The sequence below is a fragment of the Girardinichthys multiradiatus genome, chromosome 22, assembly GCF_021462225.1.
Source record: "Girardinichthys multiradiatus isolate DD_20200921_A chromosome 22, DD_fGirMul_XY1, whole genome shotgun sequence".
Taxonomy (NCBI): Eukaryota; Metazoa; Chordata; class Actinopteri; order Cyprinodontiformes; family Goodeidae; genus Girardinichthys; species Girardinichthys multiradiatus.
Genome location: NC_061814.1, coordinates 35,738,108 through 35,760,922, shown reverse-complemented (window position 1 = coordinate 35,760,922; position 22,815 = coordinate 35,738,108). Strand labels below are relative to the sequence as shown.

At 40.6% G+C, this 22,815-nt stretch overlaps 1 protein-coding gene across 5 annotated transcripts in view; it reads right to left on the bottom strand.

The window, feature by feature from the left end:
• fgfr2 (fibroblast growth factor receptor 2) overlaps nt 1–22,815 on the bottom strand; it is a 63,183-nt gene that overhangs the window by 38,092 nt on the left and 2,276 nt on the right. For 4 of the 5 annotated variants that reach the window (XM_047352567.1, XM_047352566.1, XM_047352564.1 and 1 more), the window contains exons 2-8: nt 21,550–21,809; nt 12,601–12,858; nt 12,178–12,252; nt 9,530–9,699; nt 6,700–6,823; nt 2,363–2,553; nt 1,780–1,915 (exon numbers count right to left, since the gene is read on the bottom strand). In XM_047352567.1, the coding sequence (XP_047208523.1) occupies nt 1,780–1,915; nt 2,363–2,553; nt 6,700–6,823; nt 9,530–9,699; nt 12,178–12,252; nt 12,601–12,858; nt 21,550–21,730 (1,135 nt within the window). In that variant the 5' untranslated portion in view covers nt 21,731–21,809. The remainder of the gene's footprint in view (nt 1–1,779; nt 1,916–2,362; nt 2,554–6,699; nt 6,824–9,529; nt 9,700–12,177; nt 12,253–12,600; nt 12,859–21,549; nt 21,810–22,815) is intronic. The other variant, XM_047352568.1, reaches the window with a different exon arrangement.

The window sequence follows — 22,815 nt, the reverse complement described above, 5'->3', positions numbered from 1 at the left end:
TTCTTGATTCTTTGTTACCTCACTGAATGCTGGGTTTTTATATTCCATTGTTCCTTTGTAACCTCTGTGTAAACTGAGGCTTTAGCTAATGCATGCAAAAAGCAAATATCAGGAAATTCCAACAAGGACAACACTAATTTATTTTGGGTTAATTAGATTTGTTCTAATTGATGTTCAGTGTTTACCAAAAACTAAATGCTGAAATTTTGCAATAGAAGCTTATACAATGTTTTTTTATCTTTTCCCTCCTAATATATTTGTTTGTCTTTCATTTAGTTTACACAGTGTAAAAGTCACATTTTACTTTGAAAACGATTTTAAATGATTTATCATGGTCCAATTTTGATACATCAGAATAATCTGGCATTTAAAAAGGGGTGCATACATGTCAGAGCCACTGTAAGCAAAAAAAAGCAAAACGATTCACTATAAAATCAAGAGTGGTTGAAAAATCATATAGTGTGTTGGTCTGAACATTTTGGTAATTGTCATATTCACAGCATGAGTCATCCACTGCGTCAAAGCACAGAGGTTTGGCTCTGATAATGAAGAAAGTCAAGTCAATGTAAAATCAATTTGAAAAGGAGAAGTAAGGAAGATAAAAGAAATCAACTGTCAGAAGCAGAAAATAGAAAGAATAATTTCAAGAGATAACTGAAAAAAAACAGGGAACATTTAGAGATATTTACATTTGCATGCAGAATCAGAACCAGAGCAGAGTTTCTAAAAGGAGCAAAAGAAGGGTGAAAACACATCCTCATCCTGTTTTGGATTCGTGAGACAGTCAAGTTACTCTAGGAGCTCTACTTTGGTTTGGAGTTACAACAGGTTGTCTGGAAGCTATCTCCTCTGGGTTTTCAACAGCTTTCCAGCTCACAAAATAACGTAAAATAAATGCTCCCTGGTCTTAGTTACAATGTGTAAGATGTGGGATATGCTGTATCATTGTTGTAATCTAATAGGTCACTGGCCAGAGGAAGATTTGCATTGCATGAAAGCTAATAAAATTACTTAACATAAGTGCGCATATCATCATGTTGTGGAGCAAGCCAAAAAAAACTAAATTTCTCTGCCTATGGCGGCACTGGAATAACTTTGACTTCTATCTACCACGTTATCTTAAAGTGACTTCTATGGGCCAAACATATGCTGTAAGAAACTGCAGAAGGACTGATAAGAGTTTGGGTAGCATCGTCAGAATAATGTTTTCACAGCTACATCAGTGTGTTGCAGTTAACTCTTCATGAGTAAAACACAAACAGGTTATGTGGAGAAAAGTGAGACTGGCACAACCAGTCTATAGCTCACTTGTATAAAGCAGGCTGTTGTGGCGGGTTGTTTGAAAGAATGTGCCGACACATGCCTGTGCACATCAGAGAACCATTGGCGGTCAGGAACAGAGTAGAAATGACATCTATCTAAAGGCTGCCATGGTTTTAGTATTTCAAATTACAGTTTTTGTCACAAGCTATTATTTCCAGCTGAGGTGAATTACAGGTTTGACTGGGCTTGTCACAGAGCGCTCTTAAATTCTTTCTTAGGGTGCCAGTTTACTAGGTCTTTATGCTATTGTTCTGAGACAGCATTTCTTCTTAATTGTTCCTGGTTACTGGATAAATTACCATATAAATATTCACTTTATGACGTCAAACTCGATCTGGAGATTTTTACTATGACTACTTCTGTTTTGGCTCAACATTTTGTTGTACAACGATGGCCGGGTTTGCCATTTAAAATGTAAGATCATCTTTGGCAACTTTTCAAATCTCGGTAGGTTACCTGGGATGACCGTCAGCCAGGCCGACTGGCTGACTTCTCCTATATAATTGGAGGCTTTGCAGATATATTCCCCTGCGTCTTCCTCTGTGACGTTGGTGATGGTGAGAAATTCCATGTCAGTGAGAATTTCTGAGCTCTGCAATGCATCAAACAAAATGCGTATCAGGCACAGGAACACATGACAACTTTGGACCTACAGCTACTATGCATCATTCTACAGAAATCATCACTAAAATCCAGGCAGAAAAAAAACACAAGCAGTACACTATTACCCATTAAGTATTTTTCACCTCTTCTTGTGAAATGATTGTGACAATGTGACTTGGTTTTGACAAATAAAGTCTATACCTTCATAAAAATGCATTGGCCGTGCTCTTGCTAACATATGAGAGGTAAATTAAACCACAATAATAAGAGCAAGATTACTAAAAACAAAATGATTCCAATTTTAAGGGCAACAGTAAACATGATGATGGAAGCATAATGCCTTATCTGACTTTTTTAAATCAGCTAAGAATAATGGAAATCACAGGACAATAGGGAAAAATGACTTCAAAAAAGCAAAGGTTGCGAGGTGATCTACCTTTAACACTTTGACGTAGGGGTCTCCATCGGGCCCATACTGACTACCATTTAGGGTGATGTGTTTCTCCCACTGGATGTGAGGCTGGGCATCGCTGTAGACCTTGCATTGGAACTGAGCATCCTCTCCAATGCGTACTGTGGTGTTGGCAGGGAGACTGGCCAGGAGAATTGGCCGATGAGGTGACCGTTCTGTTGAAGGAGAGAAAGTAAATGGCCAAAAATAAGGCACACTGAAGTAATATTAAAGACTGACAAAGTTTTTATGGTTAATTACGAAAATACGTGGCAGCTTTGGAAAGTGCACCACCATTTGCATCATTCCACATGTAAACATTTAGCCTACGTATCCAAACAGAGCAAGACGTGGGGAACAATGCCCTCTTTCAACCACCACCCAGCTTTTAAAGCTACCCTGAGGAGTCCCCACAGCTCCCATACTGTGATATGACTCATGAGCACAGGAGTGCCTTTCCAAAACAAAACCTTAAAGTAAATGCAGTGAATTTAGTTGTATATGTCTGTTCTAAAGTTTGGGGTTAGTCATCAACCAGTCGATAGGTTTACGAAAAAGAACAAAAAGGACAAAACAATCATGGCCAATCCAGGAACTTGAGAGTTCTGCTGTCTTTCTTCTTTCACTGTCTCTTCTGAAATCTGTCAGATCTGATGAGTACCACCCCTCCTTCCTCTCTCCAACTTTCCCCCCTCCTTTCTGCACATTCCTGGGGTTTGACTTGTTTATGGTCTGCCTTTATTTGCCTCCATTTTTCCAGCCTTCTTTACCCTCTCAAGTGGGCGGAGAAATCAAGCACTCTCTGCAAAGCCTAACATTATTTACTAAACCAAGCCACAGTATACAAAAAGCTTATAACTCTAACTTTGTCAAGACAAATAGAGTGAACGAGACAGTATACAGTATCTTCTAAAGGTATTATACGCTTTAACCTTCCCACAGTTTGTCACAGTAAAAAAACAATCTTCAGTGTATTTTATACGGATTTTATGTACTATATTATGACAAAGAAGTGCATACATTAGTTGTAAAAGGGAAGGGAAATTCTACATGGTTCTTAATTTCTTTACAAAAACTATTTGCAGCTAGTTACTTTCAAGACAAGACCATTCACTGTAACTGACAGGATTGGCAAGGAGAGTGTTAGAAAAGTAGGCAAGAGACCCATGGTAACTCTGGAAGAGCTGCAAAGATCCACAGCTCAGGTGGGCGAAATTAAACATTTTAGTTGTGCATTCCACGAGTTTAAACGGATATTAAAACTTGTCTTTTATACAACTTAGACTTAAGTGTGCAGAGACAGAAGAAACTATTGGATTGCAGGTCATTTAACCACAATGTGCATTGCCCTTTAGGGCTTTTGTTTTAGTTAAAATTACACAAAATGAGCCATCAGTGCCTACTGTTGGCCAAACAAGGCCAATAATGTGTTTTAATGTGTATGTTTGGGTCTTCTGTAGTTCGTGACTTTAGGACAAATGCACATGAAGAACAAGAGAAAAAAGGCACAGTGTCTCATGTGACAACATTTTGTGACACAAAAAAGATCAAAGTTAGTTTCTATCTGTTAAAGAGAACTTAAATGTTGATCTTGTAAAATTGATTAATATCTCCTTCAAAAATAGAACTGTTTTAACACTCCAGTGACTGATGGAGTAATCTGATGGCAGCATTCCCTGATAACCAGTGAAGGACATTGACCTCTGAGTAACCTGGCGGGTCTGCCCATGGGGACCTTAAGGGACGGGGGTGGGTAGATGCCCTTGAAAATCTCAGTGTGGTACAGGATGGCATGTGGCTACCCACACAGGGCTGAATAGCTGTGACGTGCCATGTGTGTCAGCTTGTAGCTGCCAAACTGTGCCCCTTTGTCCAGACTCTAGTTCAAACCAGTAAAGTCTGACCTATTGGTTCTAATAGTTCATCCTGCAGGTCACTTGGGAAACCAAAAAAACGTTTCTTGTCTGAATCTTGGCTGTTTTTCTCTTTTTTTCTACCAATTCTAATGGCAAAAAAAACATGCAAGAGGTTTCAGTAGGGGAACAGAGGCTATGAAGCCAGTCATGGAGGAGGTTTACTGTTCTAGAACAAAAAGAAATATGCAGTTGGAAGGAGAGCTTTAGCCAACTCAAAAGAGAGGAAGAGCAAGGGGCCTCAGTTGGGGAGAATGTGTGAACATTCTCCCCAACTGAGTTAGTCATAATTAGTTTCCACATCTGCCTGTACATGCACATTGTGCAGGGTATTAAATTTATTTCTAATATGAAGAACATAATACTTCTAGTAACTATCTTGGTGCTAATAAAAACAAATGGGAGTGTAATAAGATTAGGAATAAATACACTTATGGAACATGCTGCAGACGTTTGGATGATGAGTTGGACCTCTGCAGTTTCATGTCTGTTCTGGGTATCTGGGGTTCACTGACCTGGTTTTAAAATAATGACTGCATCAGATAAACTTCGATGTGTACTGATGGCTAAAAAAGTGGTGAGCGGCAAGTCCAAAGGAGATTAGGTCTATTTCAAATTAAGAGAGCAAAGTTGCTGTAGGCAAACACACATTGATCTACTACTGTCATCCCATTTGTCCCTGTTTCTATCGATTCTGCAAACGGAGTGAAAAACACTCCTTTCTTTCTGTGCTCCAAAGGTCAGAGAAGAGGCGTTGACTGAGTTGGGTTTGAACTCACCATGAGTAGTGCTGATGTCAGCAGTTTGTTTGCTAAAACACAAACGGTCGTCTTCGTCAAACCCAGGTCAGTTTTAAAGAGTGATTTTTGTCAAAACACGAAGACATTAAATAATCACATGTTTCCGTTACCTGTTAATGTACACAGTCATAAAAAAATGGGCAGTTTCATAACTACACACTGTACCTACACATTGCCATTTTGTCTCTCCCCACATCTATTTTGTAGCCCTGTACTGAAAACCATCGCATATCATTTTATTTTTCCTTGTAGCTAAGTATTTTGATGAAATATATTCTTACGTTGTTGTATAAGTCTCCAAATCTTGTGCATAATTTAATTAAATTGTTTTCAATTTTCTTACACCCCATTTTAATAGAATTTGGTTCTAATCTCAGTTTGCTGACTTTTATAAAATGATTTAAACCCCATTACCAGTAAGTGACCTCCTGCTGGTAGATATTATTAAGTAGCATGCATAAAAGCACAGTTCCTTACCGTAGACATACGGGTAGACAACAGAAAATGATGCAAATGATGGTTGTGTATGAAATGTCCCCAACTGATGCACGGCTGATAGAAAATTTAAGAACCGCCACTGTTGCCAAGAGAAAACAATGTTGTCAAAGTTCAGATTTGCCAATACATCAGAGAGCCAGACAACCATGCCTGTACATACTGGAACCTAAGGATAATTTAGAGCGGCTATAAATTCTAATATGCATGTTTTTGGAGGGTGGGAGGAAGCCGAGGTACGCATATAGAAAAGATGCAAACTCTACACAAAAAAACTCCAGCTGGGATTTTAACCGATGACTTTCTTGGTGCAAGGCAGCAGTGTTTAAAATTACGTCACCATGAAGCCAAGACAAAACCAAAGACATGACACAGTTTATGGAGAAATATCATAGCTGTAAGTAAAAAGATGAATACAACCTCAGAGTGGTGAATAGCTAACAGAAAATCAGTTGAAACACCTTTTTAGCTGATTTACGAAATTTTAAACAACTCAAACAGAATTTGTTTATATCTGTAGTATACCCCACTACATTATATTAATTACATCCATGAAGCTATAGATTTTCATTCCAGGATCATGTTTCATACTAACCAAAAATTTTAAACAAAACTGTTTGAATTTAATTTAAAACAGAAATGTTTCTTTCTGCTGCCAAAGTAATATAACAGAGTGATCATTACAGTTTTATTAGTGTTTTAACATTCGTTCAGTGTTATTCTGATGGGCTATTAGCTTTTCTCCACTCCAATGGGTTCTTTGTTTTTCTATAAAATGTCTGCAACACGACATCTGTTTACTACAAGTAAGAAAATTATTAATGATAATAACTTATCAGACAATAGCATTGAAACCACTGAACTAATTCTTTAAAGTTCAAAAGAATATTGTGATATAAAATAATGAAAACTTCCTTGACCCCAAAGGCCATTTCATCTTTAAACTCTACAGCCTTGGCAGCTCTCGCTGACCTCCACCTGCATCCAAACTACACCTGTGCAGCATTCAAACAGTCGGCACACACACACATTATCCTCACTCACTGTGTGAGGTTTTTTCTCACTTCTCCAGTTCTCCAAGCTTAACAGGTTTATTAGGAGTCTGAGTACTGACCCACTACATCCAGAGTGTAGGTGTGGTTGATGGATCCATACATGTTCTCCGCCAAACAGGTGTAGTTTCCCTTGTCCAACGGTAAGACGTTCTCCATGATCAGAGTCCAGTGCTGGAGGCGCACCTGTGGCCGAGACAAAGCATCACCAAGATGAAATTAACAGACGTGAAAGAGCTAAAAGAAATGAACAAGAAAAGAATCTGCAGAAGGGAATTTGGTGGAAGGTGTGAACGATTAGAGATGTTGTAGCTTTGCAGGAACTATTTGCTGCTTCATCAAAGAATTTCCCAAAAGAGGAGAGCAGAGGAGAAATTACGGGAACTTTGGAAACCAAGAACAAGTGCTGTTGGTTGCCTGTTCTGTGTTCCACTTTCCGCTGAGGTTCTGGGATAACAGGAAACCCAATTTAACAGTGTTGTAGTTCCATGTTTGACAGCCATTGGCATTTGCCAGTTTTAAAGTTTTATATGTAGGCAGCCATATTGGATTTTGACGTGGGATTGGTGAGAAATCTTGAACTTTTTTCACGTGGGATTCTGACTCCAAAAGATCTTTCTGTTAAATGTTCCAACTTGGAATACTTAAACTAGTAGAAATGAATCACACACTAAACTGTTCAGTTCCTATTTTTTTGTCTTTATGGCATAATACAACAAGCTGAAAAACTATAACTGGAGGGAGGCCTACTCCTGTCCTCAAGAGCCAATGTCCACCATGGTTCACATGGGTTACTGCCTTAACAAAGGTAGTTCAAATGGCTTAATTACCTCCTCAGCACATCATCGTGTTCTGCAAGAACCTACTAAAGAACTAGTGATTTGACTCAGATGTGTTTGAACAGGGAAACATCTAAAACATGCAGGACACCAGTCCTACAGTACAACTGTTTTAAAATATCTGTTAAGAAAGTAGTACATGTAAATCTTAGAATAACATCAGCTGGTATTTGTTATGAAAATGTTTGAGAACCCCTGGTCTAATCCCTGTCTGCCTCTGCCATTGTATGTAGAACCACCCTCATAGTCTGAGCTGTTTCAAGCATGCAGTTGTTCAAGATTATTTGCAAGTAGATTCACCTGTGCATGGAATCCACAAGTGTGAGCAACCAAGGAGGTTTCAATTCATACACTGAATAGAGACACTGTGGCTGCTGTGTGTTCAGGCCTACATTTCACACAATGGAGAGGTAAGGCCGTTGGGCTGGGCTTGGGTACAGCTTTTGTCAAACAATTGTTGACAAAAAGAGAGGAATGAAATGCCTGCGGTGTAACTGACAGCATGACCGTATCAAATCTGTGGTTGTTTTTTGTCTTAGTTGTAATGAGCATGCTGATAGCCAAAAGGAAGAGACTTCAGCAGCTACCCAAACATGATCTGCGCCTAACTTTCCCTGGCAGGGACATGGTTGTTCCTCATAGGCCGTCAGCTGTTAACATGCCTCAGACTCGTTCAGCATCACTGGTCTTTTAATAAATCAGTTGCATGTCTCTCAGTGTAAACTGTTATTAGCTAATTGTAATATAATGATTGAACTTTATGCTTTAGGTACTAGCCAACAGCTATCAATATGATCTGATCTCTGTCATATTTTACACACTATTTTGAACCCCCATTAAAGAGGCGATTAACGCATTAAAAGAAATTAAGAATTTAAATTAAATATGTAAATCTAACTTTAGCATCAAAGTTACCTTGTAAATGGATAATTTTCAAGCTTTCTTTTGAGTACAACTAAGGGCAGGAAACCAAGTAGCACCAGTGGTATTGATACTGAGAACCTAGGCTGTAAAAAACCTAAGATGTAATTGCTGAAGTGCTATTGGAAATAAGGGGGGTGCACAAAGCACTGACAGCAGAATACCAATAATTGTGCCACTGGTGATTGTATTAAAAACAATTATTTCTTCAAGTGGGGTTTTCCCCTAATGATTAAATATACTCCCATTAAAGGTTGTATTTTTCTAAATCTTTCACTGTGAGATTATGCTGCTACAGCAAAAGATAATTTATTTTCAAGGTTTTTACACGTCTTCCCCCGTGCTGGCAAATACAAGTAACAACTAGCTCAGCAAAGGGATTTCTAAAACACATTTCAGATCCATAAAATCACATGTAGGAATCACCAGCTAGTTTTTAACTAAAGGCACTGAGACATGTTTCTGCCTGACTGAGTTACCCTAACATCCTGAACTCATTCCAACCCCTATTGTTACCTACTTTCTCTTACATTACTGTCTGAGGGCATTTACCTTTAAGTCCTGGGCTTATGTTTCTAATTGATGTGGCTAAAGAACCATTTCAAGTTACAGTAAGGGGCTCCGCAATGTATCCTGGTGAGACAAGGTCCACGGATGAACAATTCCAATTTAACACCAGAAACCCTAACCTTGTTTCCTCTGTCGTATCTCCTCCCATCTCTGAAGTCAAGGGTGGAAAAGAGGTGAAAGGTCGATTTGTTTGGTATTTTAGGACTTGATAAGCTATCTTTTTTGAAGTGTCATGAAGGTTTTTTATCTCAAGGCTCTTTGGATTGTGAGGACTGCAGACCCCTGACACAGACATTAGCAATCTTGGCACAAACTTTTTGCAGTGTTATATTAAACATGTTGGGCTAAGTATTTGACTCAGCTACCCTAGTTCCTGGGAAAGGTTCTTGCAATGGAATTGAACCTCATACCTTAGAGGGTTACATTACTAATAGTTACATTAATAAGCTTTCTTAAACACTAATAACTTTTTAAGAGTAATACAAAATGCAAAGCTGACATTAAGAAAAAGGGCCAGTGAGTTGATGTTTGTATAGGTTTGATGGATTACTGTTTCTCCTACCTTATATCCTCCCAGGCGGTCCTCTTGCCGGAAAGGCCTGCCGTTTTTAAGCCAACGCAGCGCTGGCCGGGGGTAGCCTCCTGCAAAACAGCGGAACTTCACTGTGTTGGCAGCTGGCACTGCGTGCAGTTTCTTCTCCATCTTTGCTGATGAAGTCCAGTATGGAGCGCCTGCAACCAGATAACAAGCGGTGTTCAGTCATTTCCTGACAGTGTCCCCTGCATCAACAGCTACGCTTCAGAGAAAAAAGGGTTGGCTTATCCAGATGCACAAAGGAGAGCAAATCTGCAGAAGAATCCAACCTGAACCGTTCTTGAAGACCCCCCCCCCCCCCCCCCCCCCCCCCCCCCCCCCCCTTTTTTTTTTCTTGGCAACACTATCCTAACTGCAGTCTGCAAAACCAGACCTAAATCTCTTCCACGACTAAAGAAAAACATGCTTTTCCTGTGAACTCTGCAGGGTGCAACAGAAACTAAAAAAAGATCAGCTCAGACCAGCAAGGAGGATAATTAGACATCACATTCAATTTTTATCTCATTCCACTTAACAGTTTTTCTTCCTCCACCTTCTTTCTCCAATTACCATACCTACCCTGTAGATCACTTAGCTAGATATGGACAATATGACCAAAACTTCATCACGCCTCAAAAAATCATTATGTCCTGTCACAGGAGAGGGTTTCTATGCTTTTTAATCATGAAATGCATCATTCCCACCATTCTATGCATCAAACTCTACCATCTTACTTGCATTTTGTGCCCATTTACTTCCAACTTCTGTCTCTCAGCTGGATTTGACCCCCCCCCCCCCTGCACCTGGGAGTGTGATTGTCTAAGTAGATGGGACTGAAGACTGGAAGACACACTCAAAGACAAACAACCCAAACGGTCCTCCACACCATCACTTCCTCTTCTTTTGGCAGGAGTACAAGCGACAGAGGGAATACCCACATATAACACCATGACTCATCAAAGTAGCAATGCCCCAGGAGAATATTTGCTTCAAGTGTTATTCCTGGCTGTCTGAGCTCTTTCAGATGCTTCTCATCATGCAGCAGTAGCACCAACCAGACATGTCCAGCATATTTGAATGGTTGTGTCAGAATTGATTTCCCTTCCTGAATGGATCAAACTATTGGTTGCCCATCTTCCTACATATTCACCTCTGAGTTCTTTAATTTTCCCTGTCCTAACCTCGCCTGCACACACAGAGATAGATTTGGAGGAGAGTGGCCAATTTCAAATCTCTCTTTGCAAAACAACATTTGATCTAAAACTGGGGCTCCTGCACATTTTTCATTTCAAGGCTCTTTACTTTTCATGGCTTTTCTGCATTTTTATATCATTCTGGACATTAAAGTACAAAATCATACCCTTTAACTGCTTGAATTGTAATCAAGTCTTATTATTTGTAGGTTCAACAAATATTTAAAAACAAAACAATTCTGGAATTGGCTTCCGATGTCTATCTGGACTAAAGTAAAAACCAACCCTGTTTCAGACATTTGGAGCTGTAATGACTTGTAGATATGGACCGGAATTTCTCACACTAAGTGGAAATTGTAAATAATGTACATTTAAAATAAGCAGCTATAGTTTTTTGTTTGGCATTTTGACCAAATCCATTTGCATTTACAATCCAGCCCTCTGGGGTCTTTCTGTATGGAGTTTGCATGTTCTCCCAAAGTACACGTGGTTTCTCTCCGAATTCTCCGGCTTCCTCCTACAGTCCAAAAACATGGCTGTTAAGTTAACTGGCCTCTCTGAATTGCCCTTAGGTATGAGTGCTGGCATGCATGGCTGTTTGTCCTGTTTGTCTCTGTGTTGACCTGTGATGGATTGGTGACCTGTCCAGAGTGTACCCTGACTATCGCGCCCAATGACAGCTGGAGATAGGGACCAGTATGGAGGACAAGCGGGTTTAGACAATGAATGGATGGATTTTAAAATCGAGCTGTGGTGTGGCAAATCAAAGATAGAGGGCAATACTGAGAAAAAAATCAATTTAAAATCCAATGCATTTATAAAGCTTTATTAGACAGTGTGTCTGTTACAAACTGGAAGAAGGAAAAAAATCTTGAAAATTAAAACTCATTTTGAATTTTTTTCCCTGCTTATCCAGACCTGGAAAATGCTAAAAGCAAATTCCCTACTTTTCCAGACTTTTTAGGACTGTGTAGGAACCCTGTGCATCAGGTCTCAACTTGAAAAGTGAGGGGTGCTGTTTCCCATGCTCTCTGTCCAAAGGGGCAGAACCATCAGATCTCAACAGATGAAGTCAAACTGTCTGGCTGGCCCAACTGCTGTGGCCCCTCGCCTTCCAGTAAGCCTTGTGCATCCGGACTCCTCCTCGCGCACGGCTGTTTGTCTTCAGCCGGCCTCAAATAAACTGAGGTTATCTAACTCCGGCGCTGAGTCAAGATTTTTTCCCTCAAAGATCCTCCAGAAAGCTATGTCCATCAATGTCCCTAGGTTTTACATATTACAGTTCACTTGTAAATTTTTTTCCCTGTAACATTAATACTAGCTCCACTTGCAATGTTTCAGATGTTATTGACAGACCAAATCAGGGATAATACTCTTCATAATGAGACCTGGTGCTGTAGATTGAAGTAGTGCTTGCTGATAATTCATTCATCCCATACTCACTTATCTGCATGCCATCTGCCCAAGTGTCCTCTGACCGGTCTGTATCGTCCTCATCGTCACCCGACCAGGTTGCATCTGCACAGAGTACACATGGTTACCATCAACCTTTTACTTAACTCAAACACACGCATGCCATGAAGCACCCAGAAACCTCCAGATTTTGCATTCTGGTGTATTTAAAATAATAGTTTGTCAAGATTCAACTTTCAATTCATTCTTCTGGTCAATCAGGCTGTAGACTATTACTACTGACCACACACAGGCACACACATACACCCTCAGCAGATTCTGTTCATAAAGACAGTATCTTCCTCCACTTTGCCCAAATCAAATGGGTTCCACGGACACTTTCTAAATTTAACCAGGCACTACAAGAAATGTCTGTCCTGCACTGACCTGTCCTGGCCTGCCTCCCTGACTCACCTGTGACATTGACTATGAAGCAGACCGTGTCTTTGCCCATGCTGGTGCAGGCATACAGGCCTGAGTCCTTGGGCACGGCATCACGGATCTGCAGCACCTCATGTTCAATCAGCGTGCGGTTGTTGGTGCCCAGAAAGCTGCCATCTTTGGTCCAAGTAATGGTCCCCGTCGCAGGCAGAGGACAATTCAGCTTCAGCACCTCGCCCGGATGCACTGAGCACACCGTGGGCTTAAAAATTTGGTTTTTGTTCGTTGCCTCTGCAGAGCAAAAGGGGAAGGAATATGGGAAGGTGGAAGTTGGGAGGGAAAAAAAAGAATAAAGCAGAGAAAGAGTGCAGAGAAAGGAGGAACAACAAGAAGGGAGAGGAAGAAATAAGCCACAGTTTAGGAAATGAAACACCACACACCATTTAAATGAACTTACGCAGGAGGGGAATTGAGGGAAGAGAAAAGTCCCATTATTTGAAACCATAAAACCAGAATGTAACCATCAATTCCCAGTTAGTCATTTGAAATGGGTTCCATGGAAGCCCAGTTCTGTTATCAGGTGATATGTATGACTGGCGTACAGATTCAGTGCATGCAATATTGGCGATTGCAGATGGCGTGGATAACATTTTAACAATTAATACACTGTGAGCAGGTCAGAATTAGTAATCAGTGTGTTTCCAGCTTCTAAGTTATGTTAGTGGAGATGCCAGGCAAATCAGTGCATTTAAGCAAGTACAGGCAGCACAGGTATAACACAATTCCAGCCCGTCTGCCTGTCACAGAAGAAAGCAGCGAGTAAGGTCCAGGGCGGAAGTGCTTGTCAGGTAGGGGATGTGGGAAGGTGGGGGAGAACTCTTCTTCTGTGGCTTTTTCTTTCTGATTTCCACTGTGCAACTCAGCTACAAAACTCTTGACCTGGCCAACTCTTCTGTTTTCTCTCTCTCTATCTCTCAAGTTCACTCTGCTCCATAATTGCTTGGCCATGGAAGATCTACATCCCCTGCACAGGATGTGCAAAGCTCAACCAGAGAGCAAGAAATACACAGTGCCGGATCCAAAGTGCAATAAAACCTACATTTTTGGGAGGAAAGTTAAATCTGCCAGCTAGCTCATGTGCGTACACCATGTCATCTAACAAGTCCAGATTGAGGAGGGTTTCCAATCCATGAAGAAGAATGGGAATTCCAGGATCTGATACATTTTAATTTACAAACACACATTCATGCAACCCTGGATGTGTCGGTATCAGCAATTGTCATTCTTTTAACATATTGCTGTAGGTTAAAACTAGGCCGATATTAATAAAAGACATTCATTTCTTCTTGCCGTTTGTGTATGTGTTTCTGGAGGAGGAGGGGAGGAGGCGGGATATGTGTTATTAGTTTGGTCATGTGACAGTGACTGTGAAGCAGCGGAAGATTGTGGGGGGTTTAACTGAAGCAGAGAAGCAATGTCAAATGTGTGCTTGTTTTTTCACAGTGTCCAAAAGGTAGGGAAATCTATACAAATATAATATTGGTTATCAGCCATAACAGCTATGTTAATATCAGATGTTGATATCGGCCAAGATTTTCCTATCCTGCATCCCTATTCAAGAGGTGTAGAAGCTTTTGTGAGGCCCTATAAGCAAAACTAGAAGGAAGCTAAATTTTCCTCTTGAGTGAAATGTAACAATTGTGTTGTTGTTTGTTGGAAGCAGTTTAGGAATAAGCAAGATTAAAAAAATTGGAGAGGGGAAAAAAGCAGCAATGGAAAAACGTAGAAAACAAGCCAGCGATGATGGTAAATGTGGTGAGTTTTATCTGGAGTCTGATAGGTGTAATTATAGAGGCAAAGGAATTCCCAGTTTTTCCTTACCTCAGTGCACCTTTTCAACAACACCCCCAACCCAGTCATATGTGCACCCTGGGCATGTGTGTTAGTTGCAACAAAATGCCGGCATGCACGCAAACACACACACACATCAGCCTTAAAAGGATGGGAAAGTCATCGAGCAAACTTTCAAAAAGTAGCCCCCGTGGGCAAAGAGGCAGGTACGGTTCCAGCATTGTCTTTGTTGCTACTAAAGCGGAAATAATTAACCCCACCCTTCCCAGCAAGGCCTGAATGTGTGGTCTGATAGGAGGAGGGTCAGGTTGATTGATGGGGAGCTGTCTTTGATACCTTTTTATGACATTTCCACACCGCAAGCCTCCGCTCTGGCATTACAGCTGCTGCAAGATTTTCCATTTTATTGGCTTTATTAAATAAGTAACTGCTGGGTATGGACAACTTCAAGATGATCTTGACATAACAAAGCAACACCTGGAATGTGAATACACACATGCTAAAACAAGTACAAAAGCAGTGAAAAAGAAATTTCTCCAAATGGTGTATCTTGTTTAAAAAAAAAACATGCAGGTGTTAGTTTTTCCGTCATCCATTTCTTATCTCCGCTGTGAGCATTTGTCTCCCTCCATCAATCCTTCCTTCTGTTATTCTGCCCTCCCTTTCCGCTTTGTCCTCTCCTTCTCTCTTCCCACAAATCCTGAGCCCCCATCCCACTCCCACCAGTGACCCCGGCTGACCCAACTCTGACCCTTCCCTACCCTGTTGACACCTCTTCAACATACCTGATTGTTCATGGGAACCTTTGAGATTTAGGACATGAACCCAAAACGAACAAATGAAAAGGTCGCAGCAGACTTTTAAAGATCTGCTAGAAACAAATTACTTTCTTATTTTCCATCAAACAGTTCTTCTCCACCATGTCTGTCTTGCTATCTGTCATTCTAGTACAAACCAGCATGTGAATGTTAGTTGTATTTTTCCTAGGTTGATTTTGCAAATTTTAACCTTGTTAAGACTCCCCTTTTTTTCAAATTAAAATCCATGATTGAGCTGCTGGTCTTCAATATAAATATCCTGGACAAAAGCCCTGATGCATTTTGACTCCTAAATGCACTGAATTGAACCTTTTCTTCAAAGATATAACAATGTTGAAACTTTAATGACATTCAAAAGAAAACTTGGTTTAAAGGTTGAACAGTACTATTGACACTAAGTACAAGAAACAAAAGCAATTTTGCTTTCTGAAATAATGTTGCCATTAAAACATCCATCCATCTATCTATATACCCGCTTGTCTTGCAGGGTATTGGGAGGGCTGGTGCCTATCTCCAGTGGTCATTGGGCGAGAGGCAGGGTATATTCTGGACATGTTTCCAGTACATCACAGGGCACCATAAAAACATATTTATCAATTTTCAAATAATGAAGCAACATCCTATCAGTTTGAAGTAAAAAATAAGATCATAGTTACAGTGACTGGAAAGGGCATGTCACAGGAGACCAAAATTGAGACCAAAATCAAACCAAAGCTGCACATCACCCTGAACACTCCAACCTTCTAACAAAACATGGTGATGGCAGAATCATTTTATTTGCAGTCATGCATTGCTTTGTGGTCATCTGTTACATAAAAGCCCCATAAATGCAGTGGAGTGATTACTTCTAACACTGTGGCAGAATTTAAAGTCTGTATGCAGTGTAACATAAGCTTTTTAAAATAATCCATGGACAAACATGAATGTCAAGGTTTGCTATATTGCCAGTCAGAAAAATCTGCAGAGCATCCTTATCTATGTGTACTTTTTATTCCATCCGGCAGCGTTCTCCTTTCCTCTATCGTCTGACACCTGACTGTGCTAACTCCGATTCCCATCTGCATCCTGTTGAGGACCGAATGGCCCGAGCTGGCACAGGCAGTAGCTCTTGCAGGCTTCTTATCAGACTAGTGCAAGGTGGGATTGTGCAGTGACAAGCCAAAGCAAACAACATACTCAGACCTTCACAAATAACACCAGCCAACGGCAAGTTAATAAAAGTCCTCGTGTAAAAGCTGTGCATTCAGTCCAAAAGCCCCCACCCCGAATCCTGTTGGTCACTGTTGGTCACTTGCACACACATGTGTTTATGTAGAGTTCAGCTCCACGGTCAAAGCTACACACACTGCATGTCATTAACTGGCCAGCTGACACTTTTATGCATTTACAACTGCGCTCCTACTGTGTAAATACCAGGATGTTACAGATAGGTAAGTCCATATCTTCTGTTCACACTTACAGTGTTTTACAGAGTTTTTTCTTTGCTTTTCACTTTTGTTTAACATGAGCTCATTTTGTAGCTGATCAAAACATTCAGTAGAAAATCCGGTAGCAAATACATGGCAGGAAACTTCATACCTTCCTTTTGAATATAAACCTTAAAATTAATCTTTTCCCAGTGTCTGTCTAAGCACTGAACCTCTTCCTCCGTGTACAATGGAGCCTATATTTATTTAACTACTGAAGTATTTTGGAAAACCTGCCTCTCTGCTGATCAGAACAATTTTTTAGGAGCAGAGATTGGCAGCAGTTTCAGGAACGCAGAGCCAAACAATGAGCTGACTTTAGTCAGCTGCTCTCATTCCAGGGTGGCTGGTGCCATGTTCGCTCCACATGATAGACAGAAGGAACCCAATGTCAAAGACACACACCTTTTAGATTAGGCTCCATTGTTATTGAGCTCGGTCAGTGTATTTTAATTGCTGTGCAAACGGAGAGAGCCTGTACGATGTAAACACTCCCATAGATACTGAAGCGGCTGCAGCGACAATAATACGTCTGTTGTGGAGGCTGTAACCAGCGCGCTCGCTCCACTTCTCCTGTTACAGCAGCTACAGGTAAACAAACTAGCAGGGCCACCAGAGGTGCAGGCGTGGGCTCAAAAGAGACAATACTGATATGCAATCTGAAGCATCTCTGGCAATCTACGCTCCTTCACACACAGGTAGCGGTGTGACCTAAGCTGCAAGGCCACCAGGGGGTGGAGCTACTGGAAATACTAAACATCTCTAAAGGAGAGTTGCTGTTAGGACAGAGAAACCAGGAACTGACCATCTGTCTCTCTAAGATCTGGGTACTACAGGTAACACGGCACATTGATTCAATCACACTCAAACCAAGTAAAACCGTCCAAGCCAAACAGAGAAACTGACTTGGATAAGATAAGATTGTGCACTGTTTGCAGTGCTATGTAAAAGGATTCTCAGTCCTTGAACACTTTTCAAATTTTGTCACGTTACAAACAAACTTCAGCATATTTTACTGGGGGTTTATGTGTTAAACCATCACAACGTAGTGCTTGATTGTGAAGTGGAAAAAAAGGATGCACGCTTTTCAAAATGTTTTGATGATTGAAAGCATAATAGTTTTGCTTTGTCCAAAACACCAAACTTTTTTTTTTCAAATGAAAATTTGAAGAGGCGTGCATTTGAGTTCAGCTAATTTTATTTTGAAACCTCTAAATTAAATACAGTCCAAACAATAGCCTTCAGAAGTCACCCAGTTTGTAAATTAGTAAATCTGGTGGTGGCAGCATCATGCTGTGGGGCCGTATTTCTTCAGCATTGACAAGGAAAGCAATCAGAGAATACAGGGAAACTGAGCTAAATGCAGAACAATAATGAAAGAAAACTTCCAAAAAATCTGAGCCAGTGTTAGAATGGCCCAATCAAAGTCCAGACCTAAATTCAACTGAGAATCTGTGGACTTTCTCAAGACTTTAAAATAATGTTGCCAACCACACTCAAGCAAATATCACTGAGTTTGAAGAAGCCTCTAGATGTGCAAAGAGTTTTATTTAGGGGTATCAGAATAGGGGTTAATTACAAATGGACACTTAAAAAAAAACAACATATTTTTCTTTCCACTTCAGAATTATGCACTACTTTGCGTTGGTTTATCACATAAAATCACAATAAAATACATTCAATGGTAAATGGCCTGCACTTGTATAGTGCTTTATCAAGTCCACAAAGTGCTTTACACTACAATCAGTCATCCACCCATTCATTCACATATTCACACACTGACAGTGGTGAGCTCCAATGTAGCCACAGTTGCCCTGGGGCACAATGACAGAAGTGAGACTGCCATACACAGGCACCACCATCAGCAGGGTGAAGTGCCTTGCCCAAGGACACAACGACTGAGACAAACAGAGTGAGGATTCAAACCGGCAACCCACCGCTGCCACCGTCCCGCCAAAAGTAAAACAATTTGCAGTTAAAGTTTGTGGTTATACCATGACAACATGTGAAAAAGTTCAAGGGGTATAAATCCTTTTGTAAAGCAATGTGTGCCTCATCGTGTGGACCCTAGGTCTACACATTTTAATCTCCAGTCACATGACTTTACAGCTGACCAACTCCATGTAATCTTTCCAACAGAAAGAGAAGTCAAATATGCACAAATCGTCTTTGAATTTTCCTAGAGGATTGTGTAACTCTGGAAATCTCACTCCATCCTGTCTGTGGCCACGTAGCATAGCGTTCGAGCCTTGTGGGGGCTCTGAACCCACCAGCATGGAGCCAAACAGTCTGGGATAGAACAACAAAAACAACAGGAGACAGGAGTTCAGGCAGCCTCTCATCAAGGCAGGCAAGAAGCATACCCTGACCTCCAGGGCAAAGGCCAAGCATAGGTACAGTGTTTGTGTGAAGGAGATGGGGGTTGTCGTTTAAAAGGTGATGTTCTCTTGTTGCCCTAACTTAAAATTAGCAGACTGATCAAAGCCTGAGAAGAAAGAGCTGTGGAATGAGGTTTGCTGTCCATCACAACAAATAATTAACTTTCTGTAACCAGACTGAGACAAGCCTAAAGATACCAGAATTAAACCACAACACTGCGAAACAAATTTCTGAAAGACCAGTTTCAGGAACGAGCGCTTTTGGATTAAGGACGCAGAACAATTCCAGAACTTTCCCTGTGCAAATCTGACTTTCTCTTTTTCCTCCTTTGGTCCTCTTTCCAGGCAGGAAGGTTGAGTAGAGAGATGCCAGGATAAACACAGTCCCACCCTTGCTCTTATACACACACACATAGGGTCGCAAACCTGGCTTTAACATTCAATCACAGCCTGGACCAGCAGAGACACCAGCGACGGAAAACAAAAAACTGTGAGTCACTCACCCCTAGTGTGAAAAACAACACCTCATTACACTGTAGTAAATTATTCTCCTTTTGTGTGTTTAATTAAATCATGCTCAACCTGTGTGTGAACTTTTTACTCAGTTTCAACTTACCGGACTGCAGTACCCTCCAAACACTTTACATGCAAATGCATACAGATGTCTTTTTATGTTTATTTATCGTTTTCTTTATTTATTACAGAAAAATGTGTCAAAACTTGTCTTTCTTTCAGCCCACAGATCCTACCCAAACTTCACCTAAACATGGGCATTGAAACTCAGGCTTGATTAGCTCATTAGATCAACCCTGACCGCCTTACAACTACAATTTTACATAAAAAGGCATCTTTATGTGGACGCCTTTTCACCCTTACTTTTAGCCACAATCTCACATTATTTGGACAGGAGGCAACGTTTTCTATGTCCCTTCAACAACCGTTTGCCTGAGGGGTAAGGTTTAGATCACGGTTTTCCGCCAAATTGTGTTTCAGATGTAATTTTACTATGCAAGGCAAAGCGAAAACATAATTAATCCCATATAGGTATGAGCGGGTTATTGATATTAAAGCAAATAAAAACAAATGTCACAGAATGTCCTGGAGTTTTATGGGGCTCTATGGAGCATAGAGCAGTGCCACATTCCCCTTCCTTCATATGTTCCTGTGCACTGCCAGTCAGCTGGCGTAAAGAATGTTTCAACACTTGTTCCTTTCTTACAAGAAAGACAAATTTGTGGGTTTAGAAAAATATTTCTGATCATAAAAAGCACTGACAGTAAAGGTGTGTGAACTAAAGGGGCCTGACCAATCACTGTGTTCAGCTAATGCTGTTTTAAAACTACAGGCAAACTACATGGAGCAGGTTTGTTATGTAGCTGACTGGAGGTTTGCCGCCTGACTGATTAATCGGTTATTAACAGCTTGTGTTACTCTGTGAAAGAGTATTACCTCAAAAAGGTGTAATTTTTCACATCTCTGTTTTAAAATAAAAATGTAAATGTAATAGTAACCATATTAGCTTACCTGCTGTTGGAATGAATATTGCTTTTCTCGTTTCTCCCATTATACATTTTTGTTTTAAATCTTTGTATTAAAACTGTAGTATTTTTGCTTCTTAAACTGTTCTCATACTTTGACAATCTTCTACTGATCCCTGTCTATTGTTGATTTTCTATTTTAAATTTGTATTTAGCCCTATTTACTATGATAGCCTTAAATAAAATCCAGGGCAATCAATGATCTTCAAAAGTCAAACAATAGGTAAATGGACTGGACCGATGAAGCACTTTTCTAGTCATACTGAACACTCAAAGCCCTTTTACACTAAAGTCACATTCATTCATACATTTATACATTGATAGGCAGCTCAGCAGGCAACAATAAAAGTCTCAAAGGGATAACATGCAATTGTAAATAGCGCCTTTAACATCTTATACCAATAAATAAAATCCATGGCAATCCGACAGGGCAACTATTAGTTGTGCTCTGCAAAATTTAGCCTCTGTGAAAAGTGGAAAGAAGAAACCCATTGCTAAAAGAAATTTTAAAAAGTGCTTATATTGCAGAATTTTATACCTTTGTGCTGTTCTGCACTTTCTAAACTAACCCGAGTATAACAAGCTGATAAACGTTGGTTAATTAGTCAGGCTTTGTGATTTACAAACATGGCCCTCTTAGTATTTCAGCTGTACTTTTAAAACAGCAATAATTTATTGATCTTTGTTGTTTCTTTAGTTCCCACATCATGACTGTCTGTGTTTTTTTTTCACAATCAGAAATATTTCCAAGCAGCCAGATTTGTCTTTTTTGTGAGAGAGGGAAACGTGTAGGAGCCCTCTTTCAGCCAGCTGACCGGCAGTGCCTTGGCAAGGCCCATGCCTAGCTGAAATCTTATGATAAATTAATAATGAATTCACATATGTACTTCCCCCGGGCCCTTCTGTTCCTTCTCACAATCATGTTTCTCACCTTCAGCTTCCACGTTGGTCTCCTCCCTGGTGGCGGTGAGGGGCGGCCGTGCAGCGCTGGCGGTCAGGAGAGACAGCAAGACGGCAGCCAGCAGCCAGACCCACAAGGCCATTCCGTCAGAGGGGGACAGGGCTCGCCATGCCCCCCTTCTCCACCACCTCCCCCTGGACACTGATCCCATCTGAGGGGGTCCGCCCAACCATCAACTGCTGTGGTGGGGGTCAGCCTGTCACTCTCTGGAAATCACCAAGTAACCTGGACTGGGAGGTGAAAGAGAAAGAGAGGAGAAGGAAGGATTTTTGAGGAAGAAGAAAGAAGGGGACATTTTAGTTGAAACAACAACAAGAAATACTTGATTTTATTGCTTATGCAGAAACTACTCTTGGTTTACATTGACTTTATGTTTGTTGAAGCAAGTGAGACAAGTGGAGAAAGAAAATGTGACAGCAGAAATGCTGTCAAACAAGCCATGCCACAGACATACCGCACCTGTGAGGCAGTGCAACCACAGTGCGCCTCTACGCTGGATTCATAATCATATGGATTGAAAATATATTGTAAGAGCCATAACAGTGTTTTTGAATGGCCTGCAGTCAGACCAGTTTGGTGTCTCCACAGGTCCCACAGCAGCCGCATTTTCAAAGATCAGACTCAACAATGTTTGTTCAATTTCACACGGATCTAAAATGGCAAAAATGCTTCAAGAACATCACCTGTTCCATTTAACATGCTTATCTTTTTTTTCCCTCGTCTAACTCAAACATGGAAATATATGTGAATGATGAGGTGCAGCGGGTCTTAAAAAGCAGAGTCACATAGGAGGCACCACCTTCTCAACTTGTCCTTCATGCGCAACAGATGCAACAAACCTGTTGCCTACGCTGCTGCTCTTAATGGTTTTTTAATAACATTCCCTTGACTCAATTATGAGACCAGCTTGTCTTTAACTGAAATGCAGTATTTCAATATTGGGACACACATATCGTCCTGTTTAAGCGTGGTCTAAGTGTCTCAGGAGGTTTGCTCAAGTCACGCTTCCCTGCACTCCCTCTGCTCCAGCTGGATGTATCGGCTGGTTTCACCCTCAAACACATATTGTAATTCTGGCTTTTAAAAAGCAAAGATTCAAACATGAATATGTGGATTTAAACTGAAAATATAAATAACATCTTACACATTTTCCAAACTTCCATAATTTTTATTCATTAAAATTTTCCATCAATTTCTAGAACATTACAGACATTTGAGCAGAGACACTTTACCCAG